The 27369-nt window shown below is 50.7% G+C and overlaps 1 protein-coding gene across 2 annotated transcripts; it reads right to left on the minus strand.

Annotated features, from left to right (window-relative positions):
- Window positions 1-242: 242 nt before the first annotated feature.
- On the minus strand, window positions 243-26208 carry TRAF4 (TNF receptor associated factor 4). Of its 2 annotated transcripts, none has more exons than XM_081890534.1 (7): window positions 25890-26208; window positions 8956-9007; window positions 7157-7261; window positions 5967-6128; window positions 4771-4932; window positions 3833-3988; window positions 243-2087 (listed from the first exon to the last, which is right to left on the minus strand). In XM_081890534.1, exons 1-7 carry the CDS (start codon window positions 26027-26029, stop codon window positions 1455-1457), a joined length of 1410 nt encoding a protein of 469 aa, XP_081746660.1. In that variant the 5' UTR covers window positions 26030-26208; the 3' UTR covers window positions 243-1454. The 2 variants fall into 2 exon arrangements, with proteins under 2 accessions (XP_081746660.1, XP_081746659.1); XM_081890533.1 differs by lacking the exon at window positions 25890-26208 and adding an exon at window positions 22746-23026.
- Window positions 26209-27369: the final 1161 nt, after the last annotated feature.

Consider the following 27369-nt stretch of genomic DNA (forward strand, 5'->3'; position numbering starts at 1 on the left):
CTGGATTTTGAGCAAATGTGCAATTAATTGTGACCGTTTTAAATTTTATGGTGCTTATTATCCCCCTCAGTGGATAATAAGACCACTGTACTGAACAATGCTTTTTTCAGGGTAGGGGGCACTGAAGCTGAGTTTCCACCCCCACCCCAGCTGCCAAAAAAAGTTTGGGACCCCCTGCCTAAGTCAGACCTTTCAGAGTCAGCAAGCAGAATAACACCCTCACGTAAGGAAGAAGAGCCTGGTTAATAAATACACGAAATTGTTTATTTTAAAAAAACACACAGAGAGAGAGAATGAGAGAGAGGCAGAGAAAGGAAGTCAGGAGCAGGAATCGTAGCTGCTCCTCCCTAACAGCCCTGCGGGAGAAAACTGATTCCAAAAACAGGACAGAGGATGAAGGAAGACCAGATCCACTCAAAGACTCTGGGGCTCCCTGTACAAAATATGGCTCTGTGATGGAGTAGGGGGCAGGGGGGGCTCTCCCTGCCCTACTGCTCCCCCCACTAAACAGGAGATCGATCCAGGCAACTGAGTGGGCAGCAAAGGGGTCCAGGCACGAGGAGGGAAGATTATTGGGGTCAGTAGCCTCGAGATGCCGGCCAGTGGCCGTACCTGGAAGGTAGAAGGGGCCTCGACCTCCTCAAGTGTCCGTCCAAAGCGACTGCAGGGCATCCCTGAGAGACCACCGAGGGAGACAGAAAGACAGACAGACAGACAGACAGACAGATAGACAGGCCCCCATTTAGGGACACATTCTTCCCAGGACTATGGCTAGGAAAGCTGGCTTTTTTGGTGGGGGGAGAGAAGGAGGGATCTGGTGGAAGACTGGCCCATCACAAAGCCGAAAGCCCCAGTGCGCTCTCTCTCTCACTGGGGGACCCCCCCCCCTGCACACCCCAAAGCCAACCCTGCCGTTTGTCGTGGAGAAAGGGTCAAGCGTTCTTCCTGCCTCTTGAACCCAAAATACAAAGACCAGGGCAGGATGCTCTGGAAGAAGAGCTGAGGAATTATTATTTTGGGGGGGGAGGAAAACAGAGGCAGCCCAGCTGCTTTGGGGGGGTGGGGAGGACATGGTCTCAAGGCAGGCAGGATTTCCTCCTTCAGCTGAAGCAAGTTAGCACCATTTGGGGGGGGGGGAGGCTGAGAATCAATCCAGAGGTCAGGACAACAAAGGGCAAGTTGGGCAAGACAAGAGTACAATATTTTCAGATGCAAAACTCTGATGCAGCACTCTGGAGAATTATAGTCTGAAGGGACTTCCAGGGTCCATTTAGTCCAATGCAGGAATCACAGCTAGAGAACCCCCTTACCCAAAAAATCTCTGCTTAAAAAACCTCCAGGGAACTGTATAATCACAGACTTGTAGAGTTTCAAGGGCGCACCAAGGCTCATCCAGTCTGACCCGTTGCAAAGCAGGAACTGATTTAATCCTGTCCTCCTGGGGAGGAAGGAGCTCAGGAGATGATTTTCTGTGGGATCTCCACCGAGGCCTTGATGAAGACGGCGTTGTCCCTCACGTAGTTGCGCTTCTTGATGTCCTCGTGGGAGATGAACTTGGGGTACCCGAACCCCAGCAGGCTCTCGTCCAGGGACGTGCGCCCCGCCCCGGGCTTCTGGAAGTTCTTCCAGTTGGGATCCGGCAGGAAGGTCTCGGTGATGTGTTGCGGCTTGGAGAGCGAGGGGTCGCTCTGGTCCAGCAGGGAGAAGGTGACCCGGTAGGCGAAGGGCCACTCCAGGAGGTTGTCGTACTGGCCGGGCAGGACGCGGATGTAGACCGAGAGGTGGCTGCCCTCGCCGCTGCCGTTCCCGTTGAGGAAGGCCGAGACCTGCAGCCGGTAGCCGTAGCGGTGGGTGTAGAAGGGAGGGCTGAAGGACTCGAAGTTGCTGCGGGCCTTGGCCTCCTGCAGCTTGCGGGCGTAGTCGGCGATCTTCCAGATCAGGACGCCCTCGCTGCCCACCGCCAGCTCCTCCACCTCACGGCGGAGGTCCCCCAGCTCCTGCCGCTGGCGAGCCACCAGGGCGCACATCAGGCCCAGGTGCATCTTCGTGCTCTCATCCAGGTGGCGGCTCATGGAGAGCTTGGGGCACTGCGGGGGGAGGAGAGAGACCGGGACATCGTAAGAACGAGAGGGCAGCCTGCTGGGATCAGGGCAGCGGCCCGCCTGATTCTTACAGAATCACGAGGACTAGGAAACTGGAGGAAAGGAAGTAGTTTGGGTCAAAGGAAATAAGAAGAGCCCGGGCAGGATCAGGCCTGGCCCAGCCTCCTCTTCTCACAACCAGATGCCCCTGGAGGGAAGCCCGCAAGCAGGATTCGAAGACAAGACCGACCTGCGTGTAAGAACAGCTCGCTGCTTCAGGCCAGTTGCTCAGCTAGCGCAGCCTCCTGTTCGCACAGTGGCCGGCCAGATGTCTATTATGGGAAACCTGCAAGCAGGATCTGTCTCTGACTGGTTGGTGGTCATCAACAGCCTTCTCCTTCTCCCTGGATCTGCCTAGTCCTCTTTCAAAGCCACCCAGGATTGTCGCCACAGCTTCCCCCTCCTGTCTTTCTTGCACAGAGACTTCAACACTGGACTACTGCAATGCGCTCTAGGCGGGGCTTCCCTCGCTCCTGATCCGGAAGCTGCCGTTGGTGCAGGATCCTGCAGCCCGGTTGCTGACTCAGGAGGGAGGCCTTGTTGGCACTTAACTCCTGCGCTCAGAGAACTGCACTTGCTTTCGGGCCACGTTCAAGGCCTTGCTATTAATATACAAAGCCCTTGACAACTTGGGGCCAATTTGCCTGTGAGATCCGCTGACCCCATCTAGGCCTCTTCGATTGGGAGAACCAGAATTGTCACCTCTGCCGCGTGAGAGCCCTTCTGCATTTATAAGAACTTGGTCCTTTAGTGTGGCAGAACCTGCACTTTGGAACTCCCTGCCTATTGATATCCGGCAGGAGCCTTTGCCGTCCTCTTTTCGGCGCCTGCTGGAGACATTTTTGTCTAAACAAGCCTACCCAGATGTTTAGAAAGCTGGGACAAGTTTTAACTTGTTTGTTGTTGATTTTATCTTTGGGGGGTTTTAAAGAGCTGCTTTAATGATAATTTTATTGTTTTATTCTCTTTGTAAACCACTCTGAGGGTTGTTATCCAGCAGCCAGACTCCTCTCGTTTCCTCCAGTGGCCAAGCAGCTGCCTTCTCCTCACTTGCCCCAGAATCTGGCATTCAGAGGTAGACTGCTCTGTGTCCTGGAGGCTCCACTGAGGCTCCACACCAAGCAGCCTTTGATTGCCTCTTCCTCTTCCAGAAATTTGCCTAACCCCCCTTTATAAAAAGCCCTCTCAGCCTACGGCCATTGTAAGACACATCCTAAGGCAACAGCAAGGTCCAACAAGTCAACGACAGCCCTGTGGTGAAGGAGGACCTGTTTCAAACCTGCAACGATCTGCTGGCTTTCACACAGTCCTCAAAAACCCTTCTAGTTAATTGATAATGCCCACAAATAAAATGGGAACTGTTCACCCATTGCTAAAAGAAGGAAAATGGACCTCCCCATTTCAGAAAACCTGCCCCCTTTTTAAATCACCCCTCTCATTCTCTGTTATTATATTCCCCCCTCGGAGCTGAAGGCAGTGTAAACATCTTTCCCCCTTAAACTCACAACAACCCCGTGAGGAAGAGCTGGCCATGGCAATGACTCTGAAAATAACACGGCAGTAACTCTGAAAGACTTGTGCCACAGCGGAGAGGGTTTTGGATGCCCGGCCTTGTCAGAGAGCGAGACTGGGGCGAGGGGCAGGCACAGCAGTAAAGGAAAGGCTGCGCGAAGGGAGGAGGAAGGCCTTACCCGGTGCTTGCAGCCAGCTTCCTTGAAGGGGCAGAGTGCCAGCGCCGTGGTGCAGTTCTCTTTCAAGTGCCCACTGAGGTCTTCCCTGGCGATGCTGGGCACCCCACACTGGTTCGGGCAAGGCACGGGGTAACGCGGGCACTGATACTCGTGGTTCTGGGGGAGCGGAGGAAGAGGATTCAGACAGACTCCGAGACAGTTTGCAAGGGGGTAGACTAGAGAACTAGGTGACGGGGGGGGGGGTCCCTCTTCAGCTCTGCAATTCTAGAATTCTTGGGAGGTTTCTAAGGTTGGGAGGTTTTTTTAGCTGCAAATCCTGCACTGCAGTAGATGCTCCTTGGGGGGCCCTCCCAACTCTATTAACAGTTCTACTAAATCCTGATGCAAGATTTTTGTTAAGGTTTTTCATAATACAGTAAAATTTGGAAAACTAATGTAAATAAGAAAAAGAAAACAGCCCTGTATTAGGAGCTTTTTAATGCTTGATGTAAGATTTTTTTATTAAAGTTTTTCATAATATATATGAAATAAATTTAAAAAAAATAAAAATAGTCCAGTAGCACCTTAGAGACCAACTAAGTTTGCTGGACAATTTTTAAAATTTATTTCGTCTGCGTCATACCAACACAGCTTCCTATATGAATCTAAATTCATAATATGGTAAGATTTGGAAAACTAATGTAAATAAGGAAATGAAAGCAGCCCTGCATTGGGAGGTTTTTAATGCTTGATGTTTTTAGAAATGTTGTAAGCTGCCCAGAGTGGCTGGGGAAATCAGGGTATAAATAATAAAAGTATTATTATTATTTAAAAGAGCAAATTAAAGGGAAAGGGAAAGAAGCCATTCGGCTACGTTCTGGAGCTTGCCAAGGGCTCCCCTGGTCCTCCCGCCCCCCCCCGTCCCCCTGGCGCAGGTCCCGCCTTCTCCCGGGTCCCACCTGGATGGTGTCGTACAGGAATTCCTTGCTGCAGTAGCCGCAGGGCTGCGTGCGCTTGGGGCACTCAGAGAGCATGTGCTGAGACAGCAGCCGTCGCATCATCCGGGCGCCGCACTTGTTTTCACAGTAGACGCTCTCCTGGGGACAGAGGCCCTGGTGGTTCTGGGGGTTGGGGAAGAGGGGGAGAGGCCATGGGGTTAATACGGAGGGAGGGGGCACCAGAAGGACCACTCCTGCCTGGGCATCCTCTCTGCAGGAAGTGCCACAGCTCAAGGGCAGAACAGAACCTGCTTGGCAGGTTCAAACCATCTCCAGGCAGCGCTGGGGCAGAGTTCTGGCCAGCAACCCAGGACAGCTGCTGCCGGTCAGTGTGAACAACACCTCACTAGGAGGGCCAAAGGTCTGGCAGCATTTGACAGCTTCCTCTGTTCCTTAACTGAGACCCATGAGGACCAGGAATCTCAATTATTATTATTTTTTTAGGTGAAGGTCTGTAGCTCAGGATCTCTCCCTGGTTTTCCAGCCCCACTCCCATTTATTTACGTTTAAATATATGTTAGATTACTGGCATGCTGGCAGTGAAAACATACGAATAAAATTTATTAAATCCATTTTTAAAAATTCATTAAAAGCACACAATAGCAAATCACTGCATGACAGTTACTGACAGCCGCAGTCACACACATAGACCTGTTTTGTCTTTCTGATCATTTGCTCGACTTGAAAATCAGAAAGTAAACATACAAACAGACCCTTGAGCTCCAAGCACTGCATTGTGACATTTTAATGAATTTTTAAAAAATAAAATAAAAATGGATTTAATAAGTCGAACGGACTTCTGGAAGTCAAAGAGCCCCTCTTCTTTCTCTGGGCTAAATCTCAGCCAAACTGGCCTCTCTCCCCTTGCAAAAAAAACCAACCTCACAACCCGTCTCCCCATTCTAATGCTAAGCTTTCTGTTGCCTCTTAGATGCCGCTGACATTTCGAGGAGCTCTGTGACATCACAGCAGCCCAGCCAATGGCAGCAGCTCAGCAGGGCTGGCGAGTGGCCTGAGGCGGGTGTCTTTTGGACGAGGGTCTATCCTGACAACGGAAACGGACCCCAAATTTTGCTCCACGGATGCCCCGGCTGCCCCACGGCCAAGAGACCCCACCCCGTTTCCCAAGCCCCGCCCCTCTGGCCCCGCCTCCTCACCTCGTAGGCTTCCCCCGTGAAGTCAGCCCCACAGAACTCGCACTTGAGGTGGCGCTGGGGGCAGTCGTGCTGCACGTGGGGCGGGAGGTCCCGGCGGCTCAGCTTGGCCCCACAGCGGTTGGGGCAGGGCACCACGTTGTAGCTGCACGTCCCAAGGTGCACCTGGGCAAGATGGGGGGGGAGCAGGATTGGGGGAGGTCAGCCAGAAAACTTCTTCCTTTCCCCAGCCCTCTTCACACAGGTCAGGGAAGCCAGGGCCACCAGGTTTGATTCCCAGGAAGGTCTAAGCTAAGATACCCTTTGTGGAGGGCTGCTGCCAGCCAGTGTAGGCAATATTGAGCTAGGCAGGCCAATGGTCTGACTCTGCCGAAGAGATCCTATTTCGAACCCTTAACCCAGAACCATGAGGACTATCATCTTAACTTCCTAAAAGTTTTAGGACTTGTAGGGACAGAACTACCTGAATTGTACAGAAATTTATTCATGTCTGCTACTACAGCAGCAAGAATGTCACTTGCCCAAAATTGTTAAAAAGATGTCCCAGCAAAGGAAGAATGGATACAGAAACTTATGGAATAATGCAGAAGTGGCGAAACTCACCGGAAGAAGAAGAAATCAAGATAACAAACTTTTTGTAAAAGAATGGAAATGGTTGGTTGAATATTTACAGATAAATTGTAAACAGATAAAAACATTAGCAGGATTAGTGTAATAACATGCAGTTTTAGAAGAGTATGTATCTACAGTAGATAATAAAATGAGTAAGTTAAACAAACTTGGATACGCAGAAGATATTAAGAAATAAATTTAAGGAACTGCCAAAAGAGGGGGAAGGAAGTCAAATGCTGGAATGTCAAACTGATTGTAAAACTAATGAAATGTAGAAATTGGGAAAGTATAAATAAAAACCTAAAAAAAACCAAAAACCCATCTTAACTTCCTTTTTAAGGAATGGGCCCCAGCTCTGTGGTCCAGAACCATGGGGACTACAGTTTTAACCTTATTTTTAAGGACTGAAGCCCAGCTCTCTGATCCACAATGCTTTATTCAAAACCATGAGGACTACAACCTTAACCTTACTTTTTAAGGGATGGACCACATTAGGTCAAGGGAAGACGAGCGCCGTACCACACCAGTACCAGGAGGGTTGAAGGCTCCCCATCCCTGGTTTTTCCAGCCTGTCTCCTCACCTGCAGATGGCGGATGGTCCCGCTCCAGCGGCACCCCTCCTCGCTGTGTATGCACCGGATGGTCAAGCTCAGGACCTGAGCCTCCAGTTCTGGGTCTGGGTAGATCTGGGAAAGGAAGGGGGAAATATGAGACGCAAAAAAGCACCTGCAGGACAGAATTCTTTCCTTATTTTGATTAAAACAATTATTTATTACAAAACAATTTACATGTAACACAAACAGGACAAAAAAAACCCACAGAAACAAACACAGACACTAACTGACAACATTTCATTAACTTCCGATTCATCTCATTGTACGTTTTACACTTTATTAATCTATACACCCTAGTGGTCCCAACCCCCTAAAGAAGTTAGATTGGCTTCAACCAGAGCCAGGGCCTTTTCAACACTGGCCCCGGCCTGGTGGAACGCTCTGCCTCATGAGACCAGGGCCCTGCGGGATCTGATTTCTTTCCGCAGGGCCTGTAAGACAGAGTTGTTCCGCCTGGCCTTTGGCTTGGAGCCAATTTGATTCCCTCCCTCTCTTTTTTCCCCCTATCTTTTCCTTCTCCTCCTGCGATGAGGCTACATTTTAATATTTTAATGTTCCATTATTTTAATGTTGTATTTTATTTTTGTTTTTAAGTTGTAATCATTCATCTTGTTTTTATTATTGCTTGTAAGCCGCTCTGAGCCCGGCCTTGGCTGGGGAGGGCGGGGTATAAATAAAAAATATATATTATTAAATTATTATTATACGCACTTCATAATTATTATTTTTCTGTTACTTATCAAAAGAAATTTTACTTTTATAGTTTCCTTATACTTCAAGATTTAATCTAAATCTGCCAGGAGATTTGCATTATCGTAATACTTTCTAAGGTATTCTTTCAATATTATCCAATCTTTGTTGACTTTCTGGTTTAAGTCTCCTCTTATTCTCCCAGTCATTTTCGCAAGTTCCCTTGCCATTGTGGATTAAGTCGCCTTTCCAGTTTTTTGCTATTAAAATCCTAGCCACTGTGGTTGCCTACATAAAAAGGGTTCTGTAGTTTTTTTTGTATTTCAATAGACAATACAATACAAAATACAAAACGCGGGGCAGCTTTCAAGGGGCAGCAGGAGATGAGTTTTGAGTGCAGAACCCACCACATGCAGAATGCCTTGTTTCATTGATCCATTTATTTGTTTAAAAGTATTTATCTATATTCTTTTTTCCTATTTCCTTCTGTGATGGAACCCCTACTTGGGGACTTCCCTGGCTTTTTTCTAGCCCACGTACAACCAGTCTGGCTAGTTAGCCTTGGTGAAGACTCGACATTTTTATCCCCCAAAAAGTTTTTGAGTTTCTGCTGAAATGAGGCTGCATTTTAATGTTGTCTTTTAATCTTGTTTTCAAGTTGTATTTTAAACAATTGTTTTATATTTGGTGTTAGCCGCCCTGAGCCCAGTCTTGGCTAGGGAGGGCAGGGTAGAAATAAAAATTATTATTATTATTATTATTATTATTATTATTATTATTATTATTATTATCTCTCTCTCTCAAGAGTGACTGACAAGAAGACCTTCTGTTCTAACATTTAAATGCCTGACGAAAGCGTTTCTATTCTGCCAGGCAATTAAGAATAGTATCTTTCCACAACGGTTAATTTTTAACTTTTTAAATATGGATTTTACTGTACAAACTAGGTGTCTTTAGGCGAGGAGAGAGGGAGGCAAGTGGGGGAGAGGAATATGGCCCCCCTGTAGCCTTCAGTGCCTACCAACGTTTCAGCTAGTAGAAGGAAGGGGTTCTTTGGGTGGGTGGGTGGCACTCACCTTGGCGTAGTCAAGGGGCAGCTGGTCCTCTGGACACTTGAAGACCCCCTCGCTGCAGGAGGAAAAGGAAGAGGTTGAGAAGCTGACCATCCCTGGAGCTTCTGTGACATCACAGCAGCTCAGCCAATGGCTCATCCAATTAAGCTCCTCCCCCCCCTTAACAGTCTGTATTCCCCACTACAAAACCAGCCATCTCCCACATATGTCATGCCAATAAAAACACATTCACCAATTTGTCCTCATTTTGCACAAGTTATTACTTTCCTTGGAAACATGAGGATTGGGATCTTTTTTTATCAGGGTGGGGGGGAAGGGCCAGTGTTAGGACACGTGTTCTGCATGCAGAAGGTTCAATTCCTAGCAGCATCTCCCAGTAGAGACCGCCCTTCCCATCTCTGCCCACGCACCCGCTTTGATTGGCAAAACTGTCACTGTTAACGGGTGCCACACAATGCCCGTTCCACATTTGCAAGAACTCAAATCTTTTTGAGCAGCAGCAGCCGCACTTTGGAACTCCCTGCCTATTGATACAAGGCAAGCCCATTCCCTGTACCAGCTCAAAACATTCTCGCTTGCTTTTCAGTCTACGGCTATTTTAACTTTTCGAGTTGTCTTCAGCTATGGTTGTCAAATTTTCCCGAAGTGATAATTTTACAGGTTTATCCTTTTCGTAAACCACTCCCCCCCCTTTACAATCATTTATAAATGAAATGAAATATAATAAGACACGGGGACTGGCAAACGTCCCCCTGCCTGAAACCATGGAGATTCGCTGCTGCCAGTCAGTGCAGGCATCACTGAGCTTGATGGACCTAACGGAAGGAAAATTCTTTCTGAAAGTCTCCCGAAACCACTCTTGTGGCAAACGCTCCCTGCCTCTCTACCTGGGGAGGTCTCTGCCAGGGAGAGGAAGCAGCCGGGCTCCTCTAATCCCTTCCATCTGTCTGAAATCCTCGCTCGGTGGGGGGACACAGCCGGCCCCATAAACCACCTGCCGCGTCGGCGGCAGAGCCCCAGGAGTGGCACGCAAGGGTGGTAGTTGCGGGGGGGGGGGGGGACTAAAACAAACAAACCTCAATAGTCGGGAGCAACTGGGCGGAAGCAAGAGCGAGCTGGGAAGAGGGCCAAATCCTGCTAATCCCAGTGTCACATCTGTCAGGCCAAGCCCTGCCCCATTTCCCACCGTGTGTCACCCCCCAGCTTCACGCCACAGGGGGCCCAGCAAAGTTAACACTCCAGTCCTGGCTTTGCAGAGGAAATGGAGACCCAGGGGCCAAAGTGGGGCATTTATAGCTCACCTTTATTCTCCAAGGAGGTCAAGGTGGCCTACAAAGTTATCCCCGCTCCTCATTTAATCCACCCAACAACCCTCCAAGGCAGGCTGAGAGGCCGTGACTAGCTTCCAAGGTCTGGCTTCTGAGTGAGGATTCGAACTCGGGTCTCTCCCAGGTCCTAGTCCGAGACTCTTAACCACTAGGCCACCCCGCTCCAAACTGTCTCGTGAGATGTTTCCTAATACCCCCCCCCAAGCACTCTCTAACAGGGATTTCCTTTATTTTCTCTGATCTGTGTGGGGTTTTTTTTAAAGTGTTAACAGCAACAAAAAGTGCACACAAAACAGAAGAAAATAATTAAACCATAAAGCGTCACAGGCTGGAAGGACAAAAGGACAAAGATACAGCAAAGCTCCAAAAGGATAAATAAATATCAACTCGTACAACGATTCCTTTTACAAGGAAGATTAATATTCAAAAAAGTATTCTGCACCTTTGAACTCCATTATTCTTGAGAATAAAGGTTCTATATAGTTTTAAATAAGCCAGGCATTTGCATATACTGTGCCGCAATATTTGTATAAGAAGTAAATTGCTGCCGTGTATTTTAAAAACAGTCACTCTGACCTATTTGTTACCACCTCTACATCCCACCTTTGCACCAAGGACCTTGGGGGGCTGCCCCACAGGACCCTCTCCCCATTTCACATCAACCCTGTGAGGCAGACCAGGCTGAGAAGGCCCAAAGCTGCCCTGGCGAGCTGCCAGATGGGCAGAGTGGGGATTCGCACCCGGTCCCCCAGAGTCCTATAACCCATCGCTGACCACTATGCCTGCTGGCTAGGCACAAATTGGGAGTCTGTTGGGGTGCTCCTGGCATCTGAACTAAGTGGTGGTCAACCAGACACATTCAAAACAAAGCAAAACAAAAATACTACATTTTGAAATTTTGCTACTGCAGCAAGTCTGAGGTGACCAGAACATTGGTGTGCAAGCCCTTATATAGACTTTTGAAATTGCCACCCTGTAGATCAAGACCACCCCCAGAAACATCATACATACATCACAGAAGGGGTATAACCCAAGACCACCACCCCTATACATCATACCTACATCACAGAAAGGGCGGACTACAGCAGAAATCTGAGTGCTTTGTTTATCTCCTGTCTGCCAGGTTACCGGTTTAATGGTCACTTGATTGGATTGCCTGGCCAGTCTTTTGCAATGATAAATACTTAGTTCCTGAGCCAAATGTGCCCTTAAGACAGGATTTGTGAAGGAAAAGACAATGGGGAGGCTTTTCCATTTTCCTTTGACCTTGCAGAAAAACATTTGCTCAATTTGGGAATCAAAATGGGTTCAAGGTTGGCCTTCCTGTGCTGATCTATGTAAGTGCTTGGTTGGTACACTTATGAACATTTAACATATATCTAAGACCTCAAAATTCCTATCACACAGGTTGGCGGCCATCTCTGCCTCCTGTGGCAGGGAGTTCCACAGTTTAACCCCGCGCTACGCGACTAATTCCTTCCTTTTCCCTCTCCTGGATCTTCCAGCATTCATGGTTCCGGTGTTATGAGAAGAGCTTTTCTCTCTTCGCATCCTCCATTCGTAAATTTCCCGTCGTGTTGCCTCTTTACTCGCCAAACCCAAAACTCTGACCTGGCATGGCTCTCACAATATTCCGATTTGCAGGGCAGGTGGTTGGACTAGAAGACCTTAGGGGTCCCCCTTCAATGCTCCTATTCTAGGACCGCTTATGGCTGGGTCTTTTAGAGCTGCTGAAACAAAGCCGGCCCGACAGATGATGAAAAACAACTTTGCCGGCTCCAGGAAACTTGAAACCAGGGGTGGCAGCTGTGGGAAAAACCAGGCAGCTGCTGGGGGCTGGATCCGAGAAGAGGCTGCCAGCGCAGGGAGAGAGCCAAGCCCTTGTCTGTGGTTTGGCCAGGAGACAAAAGCGCTGCTTCACACCAGAACAAGACGCGAGACTGCAAAAGGATGGAGGGGAGGCCTGAAGCCTGGATCCTGTCCTCACACTAAAGCCAGATAAAGATAAACCCTGAGCCAGGCTCAGGGTGGCTAACACCAATAAAATCACAGTAAAAACATAATAGGAGAAAAAGAGAAGTGGGGGGAAACTCAATTTAAAATACAGGTTAAAATGTAATTTAAAATGCAACCTTGTTTAAAAGTAGCTGATAAATCAAAACCATAAAGGTGAGGAAAACATAAGGGTCAGACTGAGTCCAAACCAAAGGCCAGGCGGAACAGCTCTGTCTTGCAGGCCCTGCGGAAAGATGTCAAGTCCCGCAGGGCCCTAGTCTCTTGTGACAGAGCGTTCCACCATGTCAGGGCCAGTGCTGAAAAGGCCCTGGCCCTAGTTGAAACCAATCTAACCTCCTTGGGGTTCGGGACCTCCAAAGTGTTGTTATTTGTGGACCTTAAGGTCCTCCGCGGGGCATACCAGGAGAGGCGGTCCCATAGGTACATGGGTCCTAGGCTGACCGTGGAGCCATCCTGGCTTGCAGCCATTCACAGTCTTCTCCTCTTCCATAAATTTGATCCTCTTTGAAAGCCATTCCAGTGGGTGGCTATCGCTTCAGTGGCAGAGAGTTCCAGAGTTTAACTGTGCGCTGCATGATGAAGGGCTTCCTTTTAACTGTCCTGAACCTTCCAGCGCTCAGCTTCACAAGTTCTAGTGTAGGGAGAAGGAGAAAAACTCCCCCCCCCCCGTTGCGATTCTCAGTAACTTTACTGGGAGAGTGGAGCCGCTGTGGCTCTTGCCCAACGAAACGCCAGCCGGCCCAAAGTTCCTCTCTCTTATTTGCACCCAGGGACTCAGACGCCTGCAGCCCCTCCAAACAGCATCACCAAGCACACCAGGTTGCGCCACTTGCGCACGGCTCTGCCACGAACTGTAAGCTCCTTGGGGCACAGATTCCTCTGGAACTTAAGAATTCACTTCGACAGCCCTTTGTTCGTTATGCAGGTGAGGGGCCACCACTTAAATAAACCATGGAACCAAGGAAACTAATTCCAAGTCCAGCTTCCAACGATTCTTTCTACAGCCGTACCTTGGTTTTCGAACAGCCTAGTTCTCGAACGTTTTGGCTCCCGAACGATCGAAACCCGGAAGTGACTGTTCCAGTTTCCAAATGTTCTTTCGGAAGCTGAACATCCAGCAGGGCTTCCGCGGCTTCCGATTGGCTGCAGGAGCTTCCCGCAGCCAATCAGAAGCCACGCAGACTTCCAGAACGGATTCCATTCAACTTCCAAGGTACGACTGGATTGCAATAGGACAGAGCTCAGCTCAACGTGCCAACAGAGGCGTGCCCTGGGGCACTTCAGGACAAAATATTATATAGCAGTTCAAACACGGCAAAGAGTCATAAAACATCTATGCATTCTTAAACATACGTCAGGAAAGGTTACAGGTCATGAGATACAAAGATCACAGGAAGGGATCACAAGGGTAATCTAGTCCCACCCCCCGCAATGCAGGAATCTTTTGCCCAATGTTGGACCTGAGATTAAAAGTCTGATGCTCTGCGGGCTGAGATACACGACTCCACACTGGCGTCAACTTTCTAGCAAGGTCCCAAAACATTTGGTCTCAACGTACAGCTTATCGGACAGTTGCGTCTAGGCAACCAGACCTTCAGTAAGAAGGGAGCAGCGTCATAAGTTTCTCCCCCCTCTCCTCTTCCTGCATCTCACAGAGAGCTTCAAGGAGAGCCTGTTCAACACATCCCTCTTTTGGCAAAACATCCTTTGCCCTTCGAAGGTCAGGTAATGTGGGAATGGAGGATGGCATGAGGGGGACAAACCGCAGGCGACAAATTCAAGCCGAATGCATTCTAAAACGCTACATAATCAAAACAGGAATTTGTTTCAAAATGGGAGGTTTTCAAAGAATATTTGAAAAATAAATATAGTAGTTTAAATTCTGTTGCAGCATTCGAGGAACTTCAGTAATAGTTGCAAGGTAGATATAAGGAATTAGATCTATTAAGAAAATTTTTAATTATGATAAAAGTGTGTATTGGCAGTAAGTAATATGAAATCGAAATATGGAATAGACGGGAGGTTGGGTCTTTAGTGTTAAGACCAATATATGTTTTATTGTTTGTTAAGAAAATTCTGTGTCTATGGTCATTCCTGTGTGTAATTTGGTATTTGTGTTTTTTATTTTTTTCTTGCTGTATCAATAATAATTAAAACAAAAACAAGTTACATGCAAATAAAGTGAAACACCGAAATGTTATTAAAATCAAAAATATACACCTCGGGTCTCTAATCCTTATATCACTAAGAAGAGCCAATGGCCCACCTTGGCCAGCCTCCTGTTCTCACAGTGGCCAACCAGATAGCCAGAGGGAAACCAGGAAACAGGATTCGCACACAAGAGCGACTGTCCCCTGCTGCGCTGTCCAGGAACTGCCATTCAGAAGCAAGACTGACTGTGGAGGCAGAGCAGAGCTGTCCATCGCCCTCTTCTCCAGGAACTGGCACAGTTCACATTTAAAGCCACCCCAGTTTGTGGCCGTCAGTCCCTCCTGTGGCAGTGAGTTCCACAGTTTAACTACGCTCTGCATGACCAGGTCCTTTCTTTGACCTCTCCTGACTCTTCCTCCACGACTTCTAAGGTTATGAAAGAGGAAAACTTCTCTCTCTTTCCACTTTCCTCGATGCCATGCAAAATTGGATAAACTGCCATCGCGTTGCCTCTTCCTCGCCTTTTATCCAAGCTAAAAGGTCCCAAAGGCTGCCCCCTTTCTTCAGAGGGGAGCTGTTCCCTCCCCTCAATCATTTCGCTCGCCCCTTTTCCAACTCGACTATCTCCTTTTTGAGGCGAGGCGACCAGAACGGTCAGTGGCGCTTCAAACACGGCTGCACCACAGGTTTGTGCAATGGCATTATGAGACGGGCAGCTTTATTTTCAGTGCCAGTTACTGCTCTGGCTCGACTCCGTCAGATCGGCTGCCACCCATGCTGCTCTCCCTCCCGTGCCAAGCGGGGCCTGGCGGCCAACGGGAAAGCGCAGAGGTCCTTTGGGGCCACCCCTGGGCCGGGACACGCTGTGCCAAGCAGCTAGGATCCTTGGCAAGGAAAAACTTGCAGCAACGGCCAGCGGGCGCAGCGTGTGTGACCTGTCTGGGAAGGAACACACACATGTAGCCGGGCGACTGCCTCTCCTCCCCCAGCCAAGAGATGGGATCCAGCTGGGATTCCTGCGCTGCAGGGTGCGTTGGACTAGATGACCCACAGGGTCCCTTGCAACTCCACAATTCTTTTTTTCCCCTTCTTCTTCTAAATCTTATTAATTTTTTAAATTTAACATAATTGTTACAAAATATAAGCCAAATATTGCAGATGATAATGATGATGATGATATTGTTTATACCCTGCCCATCTGGCTAAGTCTCCCCAGCCACTCTACAATACAGCATCAAACATTAAAAACTTCCCTAAACAGGGCTGCCTTCAGATGTCTTTTAAAGAGAAGCTAGCTGATTATTTCCTTCACATCTGGTGGGAGGGTATTCCACAGGGTGGGCGCCACCACTGAGAAAGCCCTGTGTCTGGTTCCCTGTAACCTCACTTCTCGCAATGAGGGAACCGCCAGAAGGCCCTTGGCGCTGGATACATACATACATACATACATACATACATATATATTTCAAATAAGCACATATATAATAATAATAATAATAATAATAATAATAATAATAATAATAATAATTTATACCCCGCCCATCTGGCTGGGCCTCCCCAGCCACTCTGGGCGGCTTCCATAAAAACCAAAAATACAGTAAAATATCACACGTTAAAAACTTCCCTGAACAGGGCTGCCTTAAGATGTCTTCTGAATGTCAGGTAGTTGTTTATCGCTTTGACATCTGCTGGAAGGGCGTTCCACAGGGTGGGTGCCACTACCGAGAAGGCCCTCTGCCTGGTTCCCTGTAGCTTTGCTTAATGAGGGAACCGCCAGAAGGAAAAAAGGAACAAAAAATGAGAAGAAAAATAAAGAGAAAAAAGAAGAAAAGTTGGAAGAATTTTTTCCAAGTTTATTCTACAAATATCTCAATATGAAAATAATAATAAAATTTCATTGATTGACTTCCATCGCTTACACTGCACTTTCTATATACATTTTAAGCAACGCCACGATTCTTTGATTCCACATTTGCTTGAGTGTGATGAAGGCAGGGGCACGGAGAGGCGGCAGGTCGCCCCAAAAGCTTGCTCTCTGTGGCAAGCCAGGCAAAATAATAAAATCATAGCTGAGAGGGGTCCACGGGTCATCTAGCCCAACCCCCTGCAATGCAGGAATCGGGGCAAAGCTTTTGGAAGAATTGCTAGAGAGCGGGGGGGGGGGGGGGAGAGAGACTGGAAGCCTTGGCTGAGCATAAAAGGACTGGTTTGGGACTAGCTAAAGGCACTAGAGCAGGCTTCCTTCAGATGTTTTTGGCCTACAAGTCCCATGATCCCTAGCTAGCAGGACCAGTGGTCAGGGGTGATGGGAATTGTAGTCTTCCTCTCTCCCTTCCCCAAGCACTCCCCCCCCCCAAGGAACAGAGCACTGGCCTAGGGGTGTGCCCCCCACAATCTGCAAGTCCAGCTGGGTCTCGGGGCAAGGGGGCACCAAAAATGTGGGGATGCACACAGAGCTATGGCCCTTTCCTTTTTTTAATAATAAAAGAGACAGTTAAGGTTCTAGTCCTCATGGTTCCAAATTAAGAGCTTCTTGAAATAGGAACAAAGGACGCTGCCCGTGCTCAGCCTGGGGGTGTGGTGAAGTGGCCCCGGGAAGCCTCTGTGTGTATGCAGAGTGCATCTCCCTGAGTCGATGCCAGCATGGAGGTGGAGGGGAGAACTGCTGAAAGGCAAGCTGGAGGGAGCAGGCAGCCCAGCTGTGGGGCAGAGTGACCTCCATCTGCATGGCTGAAGGTTGGGGAGGGGGGGAACCGGTTTTTCTGCCCTTCCCAGGCTGCTGCCTCAGCGCATTCCCTGCCCAGCCAAGTGTGATGGGCCCAGCAGGCTCTGGTGGGGATTAATCTGCAGCACCCCCCACCTTGGGAATTTCCAGACCCTCTAGATTTAACCCTTTGCACCCCTGGAGCTGAGCTCTGCAGGGAGAGAGACCCTGCCCCCCTCCTTTGAGCATTAAAATCACCTCCTAACCATTCCTTCCAGGTAAAACACCCCAGGAAGGTAGCCTGATTACATCCATTTTCCAAGTAGGAACAGCAAGATGGCTCAATCGCCTGTCTTCAGGGTGTCAAGACAGCTGCTTGGCATGCAGAAGGGCTGGGGGTGCCCCTTGCCTGAAACCCCGGAGAGCCTCTGCCCGTCAATGTAAGCAGTAAGGAGCTAGCTGGACCTCTGTACCATCTTCCTTTGCTCCTGTTCAAATCAGCCTCCTACTCACGACCTTGAGGACTAGAATCCTGCATTCTTTTTAAAAGGTACAGGAAGCAAAGCACTTTCAGCTTTGCACGCAGAAGGTGCCGGGTTCAACTCCTGACAACATCGCCGGGCAGGGTGGGGGGAAACCCCAGAGAGCTGCTGCCAGTCAGTGTGGCTGGCACTGAGCAAGATGAACCAATGATCTAACTTGATCTAAAGGCAGCTTCTTCTCTCTCCCTTCTTTCCAGCCCTCTTGTGTCCTGACTCCAAGCTCAAGCCCAACCCACAAGAGGGGGCTGGATTTCAACTGCAATTCATGGGGTTGGACTGGATGACCCTTTGGGGTCCCAGGCACAGGATCTCATAGCCTTAAGGTGGAATCCAGTTCCTTGGCTTTGGTCTCTTGACTCTGCCCCTCCCCACACCCCTGCGCCTCAGCCCCCTATGGATCTGCTCTCTCTCTGGGGAGGCCACAGTGGAATGAAGGAAGTCAGGGGAGAAAAAATGCCTTCTGCATTCTTGAAAACACAAAACCCTTTTATGTCTCCCTCATTATCTCTCTCTCACACACAGTTGTGCATCAAGGGCCAGGCAAGCAAAGACATGCCTAGCCAAATCCCCTCACTCCGCAAGGCTTGAACCCAGAACCCCAGGAAAAGATCAGCCAAAAAGGAAAGGTTCAGGGTGTCTGCAAAGGAGCAGAAAAGTTTAATTAGAAGGATGTGTCTATGAAAGACAGAAAGACAAGAAATGTCCCTATGAAATCGCACACACAGAAAGCTAGTGTGCAGTGGTCAGAACATTGGACAAAGACCTGGGAGAGACCAGGGTTCAAATTCCCCCCCCCTGCCATGAAGCTCTCAAGTGGTGACCTTGGGGGCCGGTCACCGACTCTCAGCCTGACCTACCTCGCTGGGTTGTTGTAGGGACTAGATGAGGAGTAGGACCTGGGAGACCAGGGTTCAAATCGCCACAGAGTTCACTGGGTTTGACACTGGGGGCCAATCACTGCCTCTCTCAGCCTAACATACCTTGCAGGGATGTTGTTGTGGGGATTAAATTGGGGGGGAGGGAGGAGCCATGGATGCCACCTTGAGCTCCTTGGAGAAAAACCCAGGATATAAATGCAGTAAATAAAACAAAAGAACAAACATATTGCATCAATTCAGCCTCAACAGAGGGTTGGAAACATGCAGAACTCACCAAAGGAGTGCCAAACCTGAGTCCCCCAAGGTAAAAGGAGGCTTGCAAAGATAGCTATGAAATCACACGAAACTACTATGACCCAAACACACACACAGAGTGCACAGGCCGACCCAAACGCCTGTGCCACACCCGGCAGACTCACACAAAATTTATTCTAGCAAAGGCTTTCCGTGGGTTTAAAAGGCTCGCCGGCCTTCAAGGTGCGCACAAGAACTCAGGTTTTGTTTTCGCAGCAACGCTCTGGAAACGGTTACGCAAGGACGGGGCTCTTGAACTGGAAAAGCCGCTGTCAATCTGCCTTGCGGGCGTCTTTTCCGCTCCGTGAATAAGTAGGCCCATGGATCAGACGCACACACTCCGGAACACCTGGAATGGTCCCCGGCTGACTAACAGTTCGGTGAAACTCCGAAAGCTTGCCTACGTGCCAAGCAAAGTTGGAGCAATAAAGAAGCTTTGTGCATGTCGGTGTCCCCAAAGTGGAGGGGGGGTCTCTGTTTGAATGCACCCCCAAATACCAGTTCCCGGGGGCAGGACGAGTGGTCTTGTGCTCACGGCACACTTCTGGGCTTGCCTTTGTTGGCTGCTACGTGCAAATGTATCCTAAGGGGGGGAAAGTCTTCTAGATATATGGTTTTATTGCATTTTTATCCACCTCCCGCCCCCACAAGGAGCTCAAGCCGATGTACATAGTTCTCCTGCTCCCCATTTTATCCTCACAACAACAACCTTGCGAGGTAGGCTGGGCTGAGAGTGGGTGACCGGCTTCCAAGGTCACACACCCAAGTGAGCTTCGTAGCTGAGTGAGGATTCAAACGCTGGTCTACCCCCTGGTCCTATCCAGACATTCTGACCCCTGTACAATTTAAGCATAGGATTTAAAGGGGCTCGCAGCATTTACACGCCGAAATATCTTGCTTAGTCGCAGCTTTGAGCCCAGCACAGAGCAATCAGGTCTTTGTATCTCCAGCTGCTTCCATCTCAGCTCAGACCCCAAAACTCTGGCTATTGTTCTGCTACCTGGCAGCCAGGTGAAGCGGGTGGCGAGGAAGGGCCCCCGCCCAGTAGCCTGCAGGGCACCCCGAACTAGCAATCCCAGGTGCAGTGCTTGATCCGCACCCCACCTGCAGCCGCAACAGCTGTAGTCCTTCTCCCCTCAAATCCCTGGTTAATGCCAGACATCTAAGAAAGTTAAACATTACAGGAATGCAGGCGGCTTATCAACTTCCCCCCTTCTCCACCAAAGCTCAGATTCTGAGTAGATCAGGAAGTGTGGTTTTTTTTGGGGGGGGGGCAGTGCTGGATGAGGCTCACACACTGCCTCCTCTTCCCTTCCCTGCCTCTAAAATGCAAACAGCCAAGGCCAACCTGGCAGGGTTGTTGGGAAGCTGCAAGGAGGCAAATTGCAAAGCGACCCTGGTGCCAATATGCTAAGCACCTCTCCCCCCCACCACGCCAGTCTTGCAAGGCCCCCCCCCCGCCTCGCTGCCGTTACATACACCCCCCCAATAGCAGCTTTTCTACAAAGGCCAGAAAAATTCACTTAAGCAGACAAGCAGTCCCTGCTTGTTAGTTAGAGAGATCTTATTACAAGAGGGGTTGGCAGAAAGAGAGAATTCCCAGCTTTTTTGGGTGGGGGGTGGGAAGAGGAGATCAGTCGCTACAGCCCCTCCCAGATCCCCAACACTTAACTATTCAACGCCCAGGGAGATCCGGGAAAACTTACTGCCTTTACCCACGAAACACAAACATCTACAGAGTCACGCCTCTGCAGAGTCAAGGGAACAGCCTGACCACAGGGCACCTGAGCGGGGGGGGGGGGGGGGGAGAGGCTTGAACCCTGGACTGGAAGGGAAGGGGAAAGGCAGATGTTTGTAATTGCAATGGGAAATCAGGGGTGGGCAAGAGCTAAATGGGATTAGGTGGTCTTTAGGGGGGGAATTAGAGGGAAGGCGGGAGCTAACTGGTTAGCAGGCCAGGATTATTATTATTTATATTTGTAGGATTGTAGAGTTGGAAGGGACCCCCAAAGGTCATCTAGGCCAACCCCCTCTTGCAATACAGGAAATGACAGCTAAAGGAGCCCTGACAGATGGCTATCAAATCCGTTCCACTGCTGAACAGCTCCCTTCAGATATTTGAAGAGGGCTCTCGTATTACTACTACTATTACTGCTGCTACTACTACTATTTCTTTGTTGTCTTCCTTACAGAAATAGCTTTGCAACTGGGTTGTTTGGAATATATCTGAAACATTCTTTTATATTGTCTGAGTTGACTTCAGAAGCTGCCTCGGGAGGGCTTTGCCCTGCATTTTTTCTGAGGTATTTCTGAAATATTTGCCAGCCAAGAGCATTCTCATCTTCCCAGAGGACTGGGGAACAGCATGTGGCCCTTTGGACACCACCAGGCTGCTGCTACCCCATGTAGCCAATGTTGGGGGTCAATGGGAGCAACAGCTCTCCAGAGTTTCCTGAGAAATAAAGGTGCCAGTCCTCATCGTTCCAAATAAAAGCGCTTATTTAAATAGGAACATGGGAAGCTGTTGTGTCAGACTGCTATTCCAGCTAGCTCAGCTGTGTCTGCCGACACTGAATGGCAGCAGTGGCTCTGCAAAGTTTCCTCCCCAGCCCTACTTAAGGATTTTGTGCCTCGGACCTTCTGCATGCAAAGCAGGGGCTCCGTCACTGAGATACAGCCCTTCCCCAATCCAGACACCTGATCCATCTAGCTCAGTATTGTCTGCACTGGCTGGCAGCAATGGCTCTCCTGGGTTTCAGGCAGGGAGGGTTTCCCAGCCCAAGCTGGAGATGCCAGCGGGGATTGAGACTGGGTCCTTCTGCCTACAAATAAGAAAGTGCTTCATCAATGAGTTACGGCCCTTTCCCTAAAAAAGAATGCAAGACACTAGTCCTCATGGTCCTGAATTTAAACAGGAAGGGAGGACGGAAGCCGCCTTAATTATACGCAGACAGATCCAGCTAAGCCTACTGCAAAAGGGGGGTGGGGTTCTCCACTGAGGACCCAGCTGTGGCTCTCCGGCTCTGCTGGGTGGGTGCTGGGTCCAACCCAGCCGGACTCTGATTCAGAGGTTCAAATCATGGAGTTAAGGGACAGATAACCCCAAACCTCAGCCACGCCCGGGGGGCTCAGAGCAGCCCCCAAAACTGTTTCCCAAGGCTTGTCTCCCTTGGACGAAAGGAGACGTCAGTCCTTGCTGGCTTCAACAGGCAGAAGAGACTTATTGGATCAAACAGACCCCTCCGCAAAAACAATCCCACCCCGCAACCTAGCCCAGCATCCCGCTTCCAACAGAGGTCAGCAATAAATCCACAAACAGGCCTCAGCGCTAGCTCCCAACAACAGATAGTTCGCGGTAGACTGCCGCTGGAGGCAGAGGCTTTATTTCAGCTCATCGCCGACCATCCGCGAAGAAGGCACCCCTCTTTTTCCGAGGCCCTTGACAACCGGGGTGGGGTGGGGAGGACAGGAGGGACCCTTCAACGTGAGACAATTGCAGGCAGAACAATAGAAAAGAGTGAGGTGGGAGAGGGAGGGAGCCCAGCAAGACTCCGCGCCGCCGCACTCTGCACATGCTCAGAGAAGCGGCCTAGCCCATTTGCCGCTGCCGAGCCAAGCGTTGGGAAATGGGGGGAGCCCCCAAGGAGGGAGGCGGGTGGGGGCCCCTCCAGTTCTCCCTAGGAATGAAGCGGGCGCGGAACAAAGGAGAAGGCGAGCCGGGGAGGCGGTGGCGGCGCGGTGCGCCCAGGGCGCGCGTGCGGGGCTCTCCAAGCAAGCGCGCTTTGGAGAGGCGCGCAGGGGCCGTGCGCCTCCGTCTTCCTGCGTCCGGATCGCGCCCCCTGGCCGGCCCGGCCCGGCTCCTCCTTCCGCGGGGACTGACCTGAGGAATTCCTGCAGGCAGGTGTCGCAGAAGCGGTGGCCGCAGGTGGAGACGCGGACGGGCTCGCGCATGGCCTTGGCGCACAGCGGACACAGCAGCCGCCGCTTCGGCTTCTCCAGGAACTTGTAGTCGAAGCCCGGCATGGTCCCGCCGGCCTGCCGGGGAGAGGCGCCTCCGCAGGCCCCGCGCCGCCCCTGTCGCCTCCTGCGCCCGCCGGCCTCGCAGGTCCTGCCGGGCGACCCCTCTCCCTATTGTGTGCAGCGCCGACTTAGGCTCGCCTAGGCAAGGCAACGCCACGCCTCTCCGCCTCCTTCCCCTCCCCGCGCTCTCTCCGCCTCCCCTCCCCGCCTCGGGAGGGTTGCCAACTTCGCGCCTCTCCTCCGCTCCTCTGCCGTCGAGGGACGCTTCCCCGCTTCTCTGGTTTGGGTGGTTCTTTATCTTCTATTGCAGGCTGAGCCTCCCCTCGCTTTCTCTTTCTTTTTTTTGGCTTGGGAGGGCTGCCAACTTTGCTTCCCCCCCCCCCCGCTTTTGAGAGAGAGCATTCTGTTCCCCAGGTTTGGAGCGCTGGGGTCTTTCTTTTTCCACAGCTGCAGGCGCCATACCTGGAAGGCAAGAGAAGCAAACGCCTCTGACTAGCAGTCGCTGGGAATCTCAAGTGCAGAGAGTTGCTGCTGTTCACTCTGTTCCCTCTGGGGGGGTCACCGTGAGAGCAGGAGTCAGGACTAGGTGGGCCGTGGGCCTGATCCAGCTGCAGAGCTCTTGGGGCAAATGGGGAGGGTCTGCCAGCAACAGAAGAAAAACCAGCCCTCCAAACCAGAGAAGCGTCCCTCTCCCCTGGCCAGTAATGGCCCACATACTACCAGCTGCTAATCCACCACCCAGAGAGGAATAGCTAGGCTTCCTTGCACCTTTGTCAAAAAGCTGTATCAACATCCCTCTCCCTGGTACCTTTGGCAATTGCTGGCTCTCTTAATATTTTTGTGGTTTTTGCATCCCTGTGCCCTTAGCAGGGTCCAGCCTGGCCAATGCCTGGGTATGTTTCTGCCTCCAACGGCACTGGCCAGGCTGGACCCTGCCAAGGGCACAGTCCCGGGGAGGCAAATACCACCTGGTTCCACCCTGGTTTGCATCAGGAGGTGACTTGCTGTCTAAAAACAAACTGGGGACCCCCTTCACGTCCTCCCACTCCCCTACACTCCCATCTGTAGAGAAGCAGACTCTTAATCTCAGGGCTGGGGGTTCGAACCCCACATTGGACAAAAGATCACTGCATTGTAGGGGGTTGGACTAGATGCCCCTCCAGGGTCCCTTCCAAGGATTCCACGATTTGCCAGGGCCTGCGGAGAAGACAGCTGCTTCTCACTGAGCTTGAGTAAAGAGCTTCCCTTGCCGCCCCCCGGTACTCTCTCTCTCTCTCCCCCCCCCCCCCGTCTCTTGGTGGCTCAAGCGCATGTGTGTGTGTTCCTCATCAGTGGTTGCCGTGGGAGGACTGCACAGCTGCAGGATGGGTGTCTAACTCCTCTCCACGCCCCCACCCCCAGACCTCAGCAGACCACCAAGTTAAGGGCCGTGGAGACAGTACACAGCTGCTCTTGATTTCAGCTGGTGCAGGGGAATGTGGGGGGGGGGTTGTGCAGTGTGGGCCCCCTGCCCTGTTTGTGACGCAAAACTACATCTACACACACACACACACAAAAAAAAAAACCCCCAGGGAAGAGAAGATGCAAATCTGCTGCAGTTTCCCTTTGATGCACCAGATTTCTGCTGCCTTCCTCTCCTGCTTCTCCAACTCTCACCTACTTTCTTTAATTAGCTAGCAGGAGATTCCTCTCCCCACCCCCATATCAGGAAGAAGTTGGAGCCCCCAGATGCATATAGCATCACAAACACACTCCGTTGCTGAACCCTGTGATCTACTTAGAAGGAACCATCTTCACAACATGTATAGATTAGAAACCAGGAATTCGGATGAGTCTGTGGCCCTGGGCTCACTTGGAAGTCTATCAAAACACCCAGCAGAGGACAGGTGCCACAGGGGCTAAGTCACTGCCCCTTGCCCAAAATTCCCCCAAAAGCAAAATTATTTTCTGATGCCACCACTGTCCAGGTGTGTTATTTCTGTTTTATTTATTGTGTTTATATTCCAGCTTTTTCTCCAAGGAGCTCAAGGTGGTTCATGTGGTTCTTATCCTTCCTCATTTAATCCCCAGTGGTGTAGGTCAGGCTGAGAGGCGATGACTGGCCCCTTCCTAGCCCACGAGAGGAGATTTGAACTGTGGTCTTTTCCAGGTCCAGGTCCAACACCCCTACCCTACACTGCACAGGCAAGTTAAGGATAAATTTGGAACGTCTGGTTTCACTGGGCCCAAACAAGCCCAAAGGCATCGGTGGCTGCCAGGCAGGATGTCCCCTCACTTTTTCTGCAGCTTCAAAAGCAAAAAACAAGGCCTTGCAGATCACAGAATCATAGTTGGAAGGGACCACAAGGGTCATCTAGTCCAACCCCCTGCAATACAGGAATCTTTTGCCCAATGGGGGGCTCGAACGCACAACCCCGAGATTAAGATGCTGTACCAACTGCGCTGTTTAGAGCATCCTGCTGGCAAAGTCAATGCAAAAATGGACGTTTCATATTCCAACTCAAAGCCTTTGTCCATCTAGCCTAGTTCTGCTCTCTCTGACTGGCAGCTGCTCTCCAGGGTCTCAGGCAGAGAAGGGGTGTGTGTGTCTTTTGCCACTAAGAGCCTGTTAACTGGAGAACCTGAGGACAGGTGCTCTGCTACTGAGCCCTGGCGCACACTGACCAACATGGCAGCTTGGAGAGGCCGAAAGATGTGTGGAACAGTTTCAATTGTTCAAGAAAGGGCTAAACAGCGCAATAAAAGCCCAAGCTGCTGGATCGGGCCGAGCGGGGGGGTGGACACTTAGCCCAGGATCCTGTTCTCACAGGAGCCAACCAGATGCCCACATGTAAAACCACCAAGCAGGACCTGAGCACAACGACAGCAACTCTTCCCATCTGCGATTCCCAGCAACCCTTAATCCAGGGGTACACTGCCTCTGGCAGTGGGGGCACAACGCAGCCATTGTGGCCTGGAAGCCGCCGCTTGCCCTGCCCTCCAGGAGTTGTTCTGAGCTTTGTACCTCTTATCAGCTGGCCGTGCTGGAGGGGTCTGCTTGTTCAAAGTCCCTTGACCTTCTTCCGCTGGCTCCACACGTGGGTCGCACAGAGGGATCCTGGATCTGTGTCGACACACAGCCCTCAAAGCGCCAGGCTCCTCCATCTCCAAGCAGCTCGGGCAAGTTTACCCAGTTGAGCCTCTCTCTCTCCTGTCAGGGCAGTCTCAAGCACATCTCTCTCTCGAGCCCAAGAAGGGGAAGAGAAGCACGTCACAAAAAACGGTTCGATGGCAGCAGGAAAAGCTATGCAAATTGAGCACAGGCCTCATGAGTTTTGACTAGTGTCTGGGTCTTGCAGCTCCAAAGAGTAGCATCCTCCGCCCCACTGCTCAGGGAATGAATGGGGCCTCCCCAAAAGCAGGCCTGGACAGGACACTGTGGCTTGGGGCCTTTTCTGGGGTGGCAACATGGAAGTTGGGCAGTAGCAGAATGGCTTCTCCCTCTCTACGCCTCATGCCCATCCACTGAAGCTGAAGGTTGGAAAAGTCAGGGCAGTTAAAAGGAAGTCCTTCCTCATGCAGCACAGTTAAACGGTGGAACTCACTGCTGCAGGAGGCAGGAATGGGCACCAACTTGGATGGCATTAAAAGAGAGTTAGACAAATTCATAGAGGAGTATGGATGGGAATTAGCCATGACGGCTCGTCAGAGGCAGCGATGCTTCTGAATGCTGGTGGTTGGAGGGGAGAGGGCTCTTGTGGTCAAATCCTGCTTTGGGGGCACCTGGGAGGCCACTGTGAGAATCTTCTAATGTTCTGGTGGTCTCCCGTATGCACTGCGTCACTTTGGGCTACAGCGCTCCATGAGACCTCTGGTTCTTTTTCCATTTGGACAAGGCTGGATCCTTCTTCCCTCCAGCAGTGCCTTTGCCTTGCCACTGAGCACCTGAAGCAAAATGCCTGCCTGGGTTTCCATGGTGGCCGAGACAAAGAATGTCTGTATGTAGGAAGGGGGGAGGCCGCTCCTCCACCCCGGCCAAGGATATGCCTCAACTTGCAGATCAAACAGATCCCTTTGCGGCTTCTCTCTCTCTCTCTCTCTCTCTCTCTGCAGGTTGCTGGGTTAGCCGACAACAGGCGGTTAATTTGGTCAATGGCCTCCGCTCAGGCTCTGCTGACCACATCTGAGGGTACAGAGGAACCTCTGTGCAGGGTCAGGTCAAAGGTCAGCCTGGGACAGCGCCCCTTCCGATGCCTTGGGGAGGCTCACAGTGGAGACAGAACAGAAGAAAACCCTGCTGCTGGATCAGGCCCATGTCCCCTCTAGTCCAGCATCCTGTTCAGACAGGAGCCATCCAGATGGCCATGATGGGAGACCAGCAAGGAAGATGCAAGCGCAAGAGCAACTCTCCCTTCCTGTGGCTTCAAAAGCATCCCTGCCTCTCTGCAGAGGCAGAGAGGAGCCATTGTGGCTAGTGGCCTCTCCTCCGCTGTGTTTGCCCGGTC

Source organism: Podarcis melisellensis (assembly GCF_964234715.1).
Source record: "Podarcis melisellensis genome assembly, chromosome: 15".
In the NCBI taxonomy this organism is placed as follows: Eukaryota; Metazoa; Chordata; class Lepidosauria; order Squamata; family Lacertidae; genus Podarcis; species Podarcis melisellensis.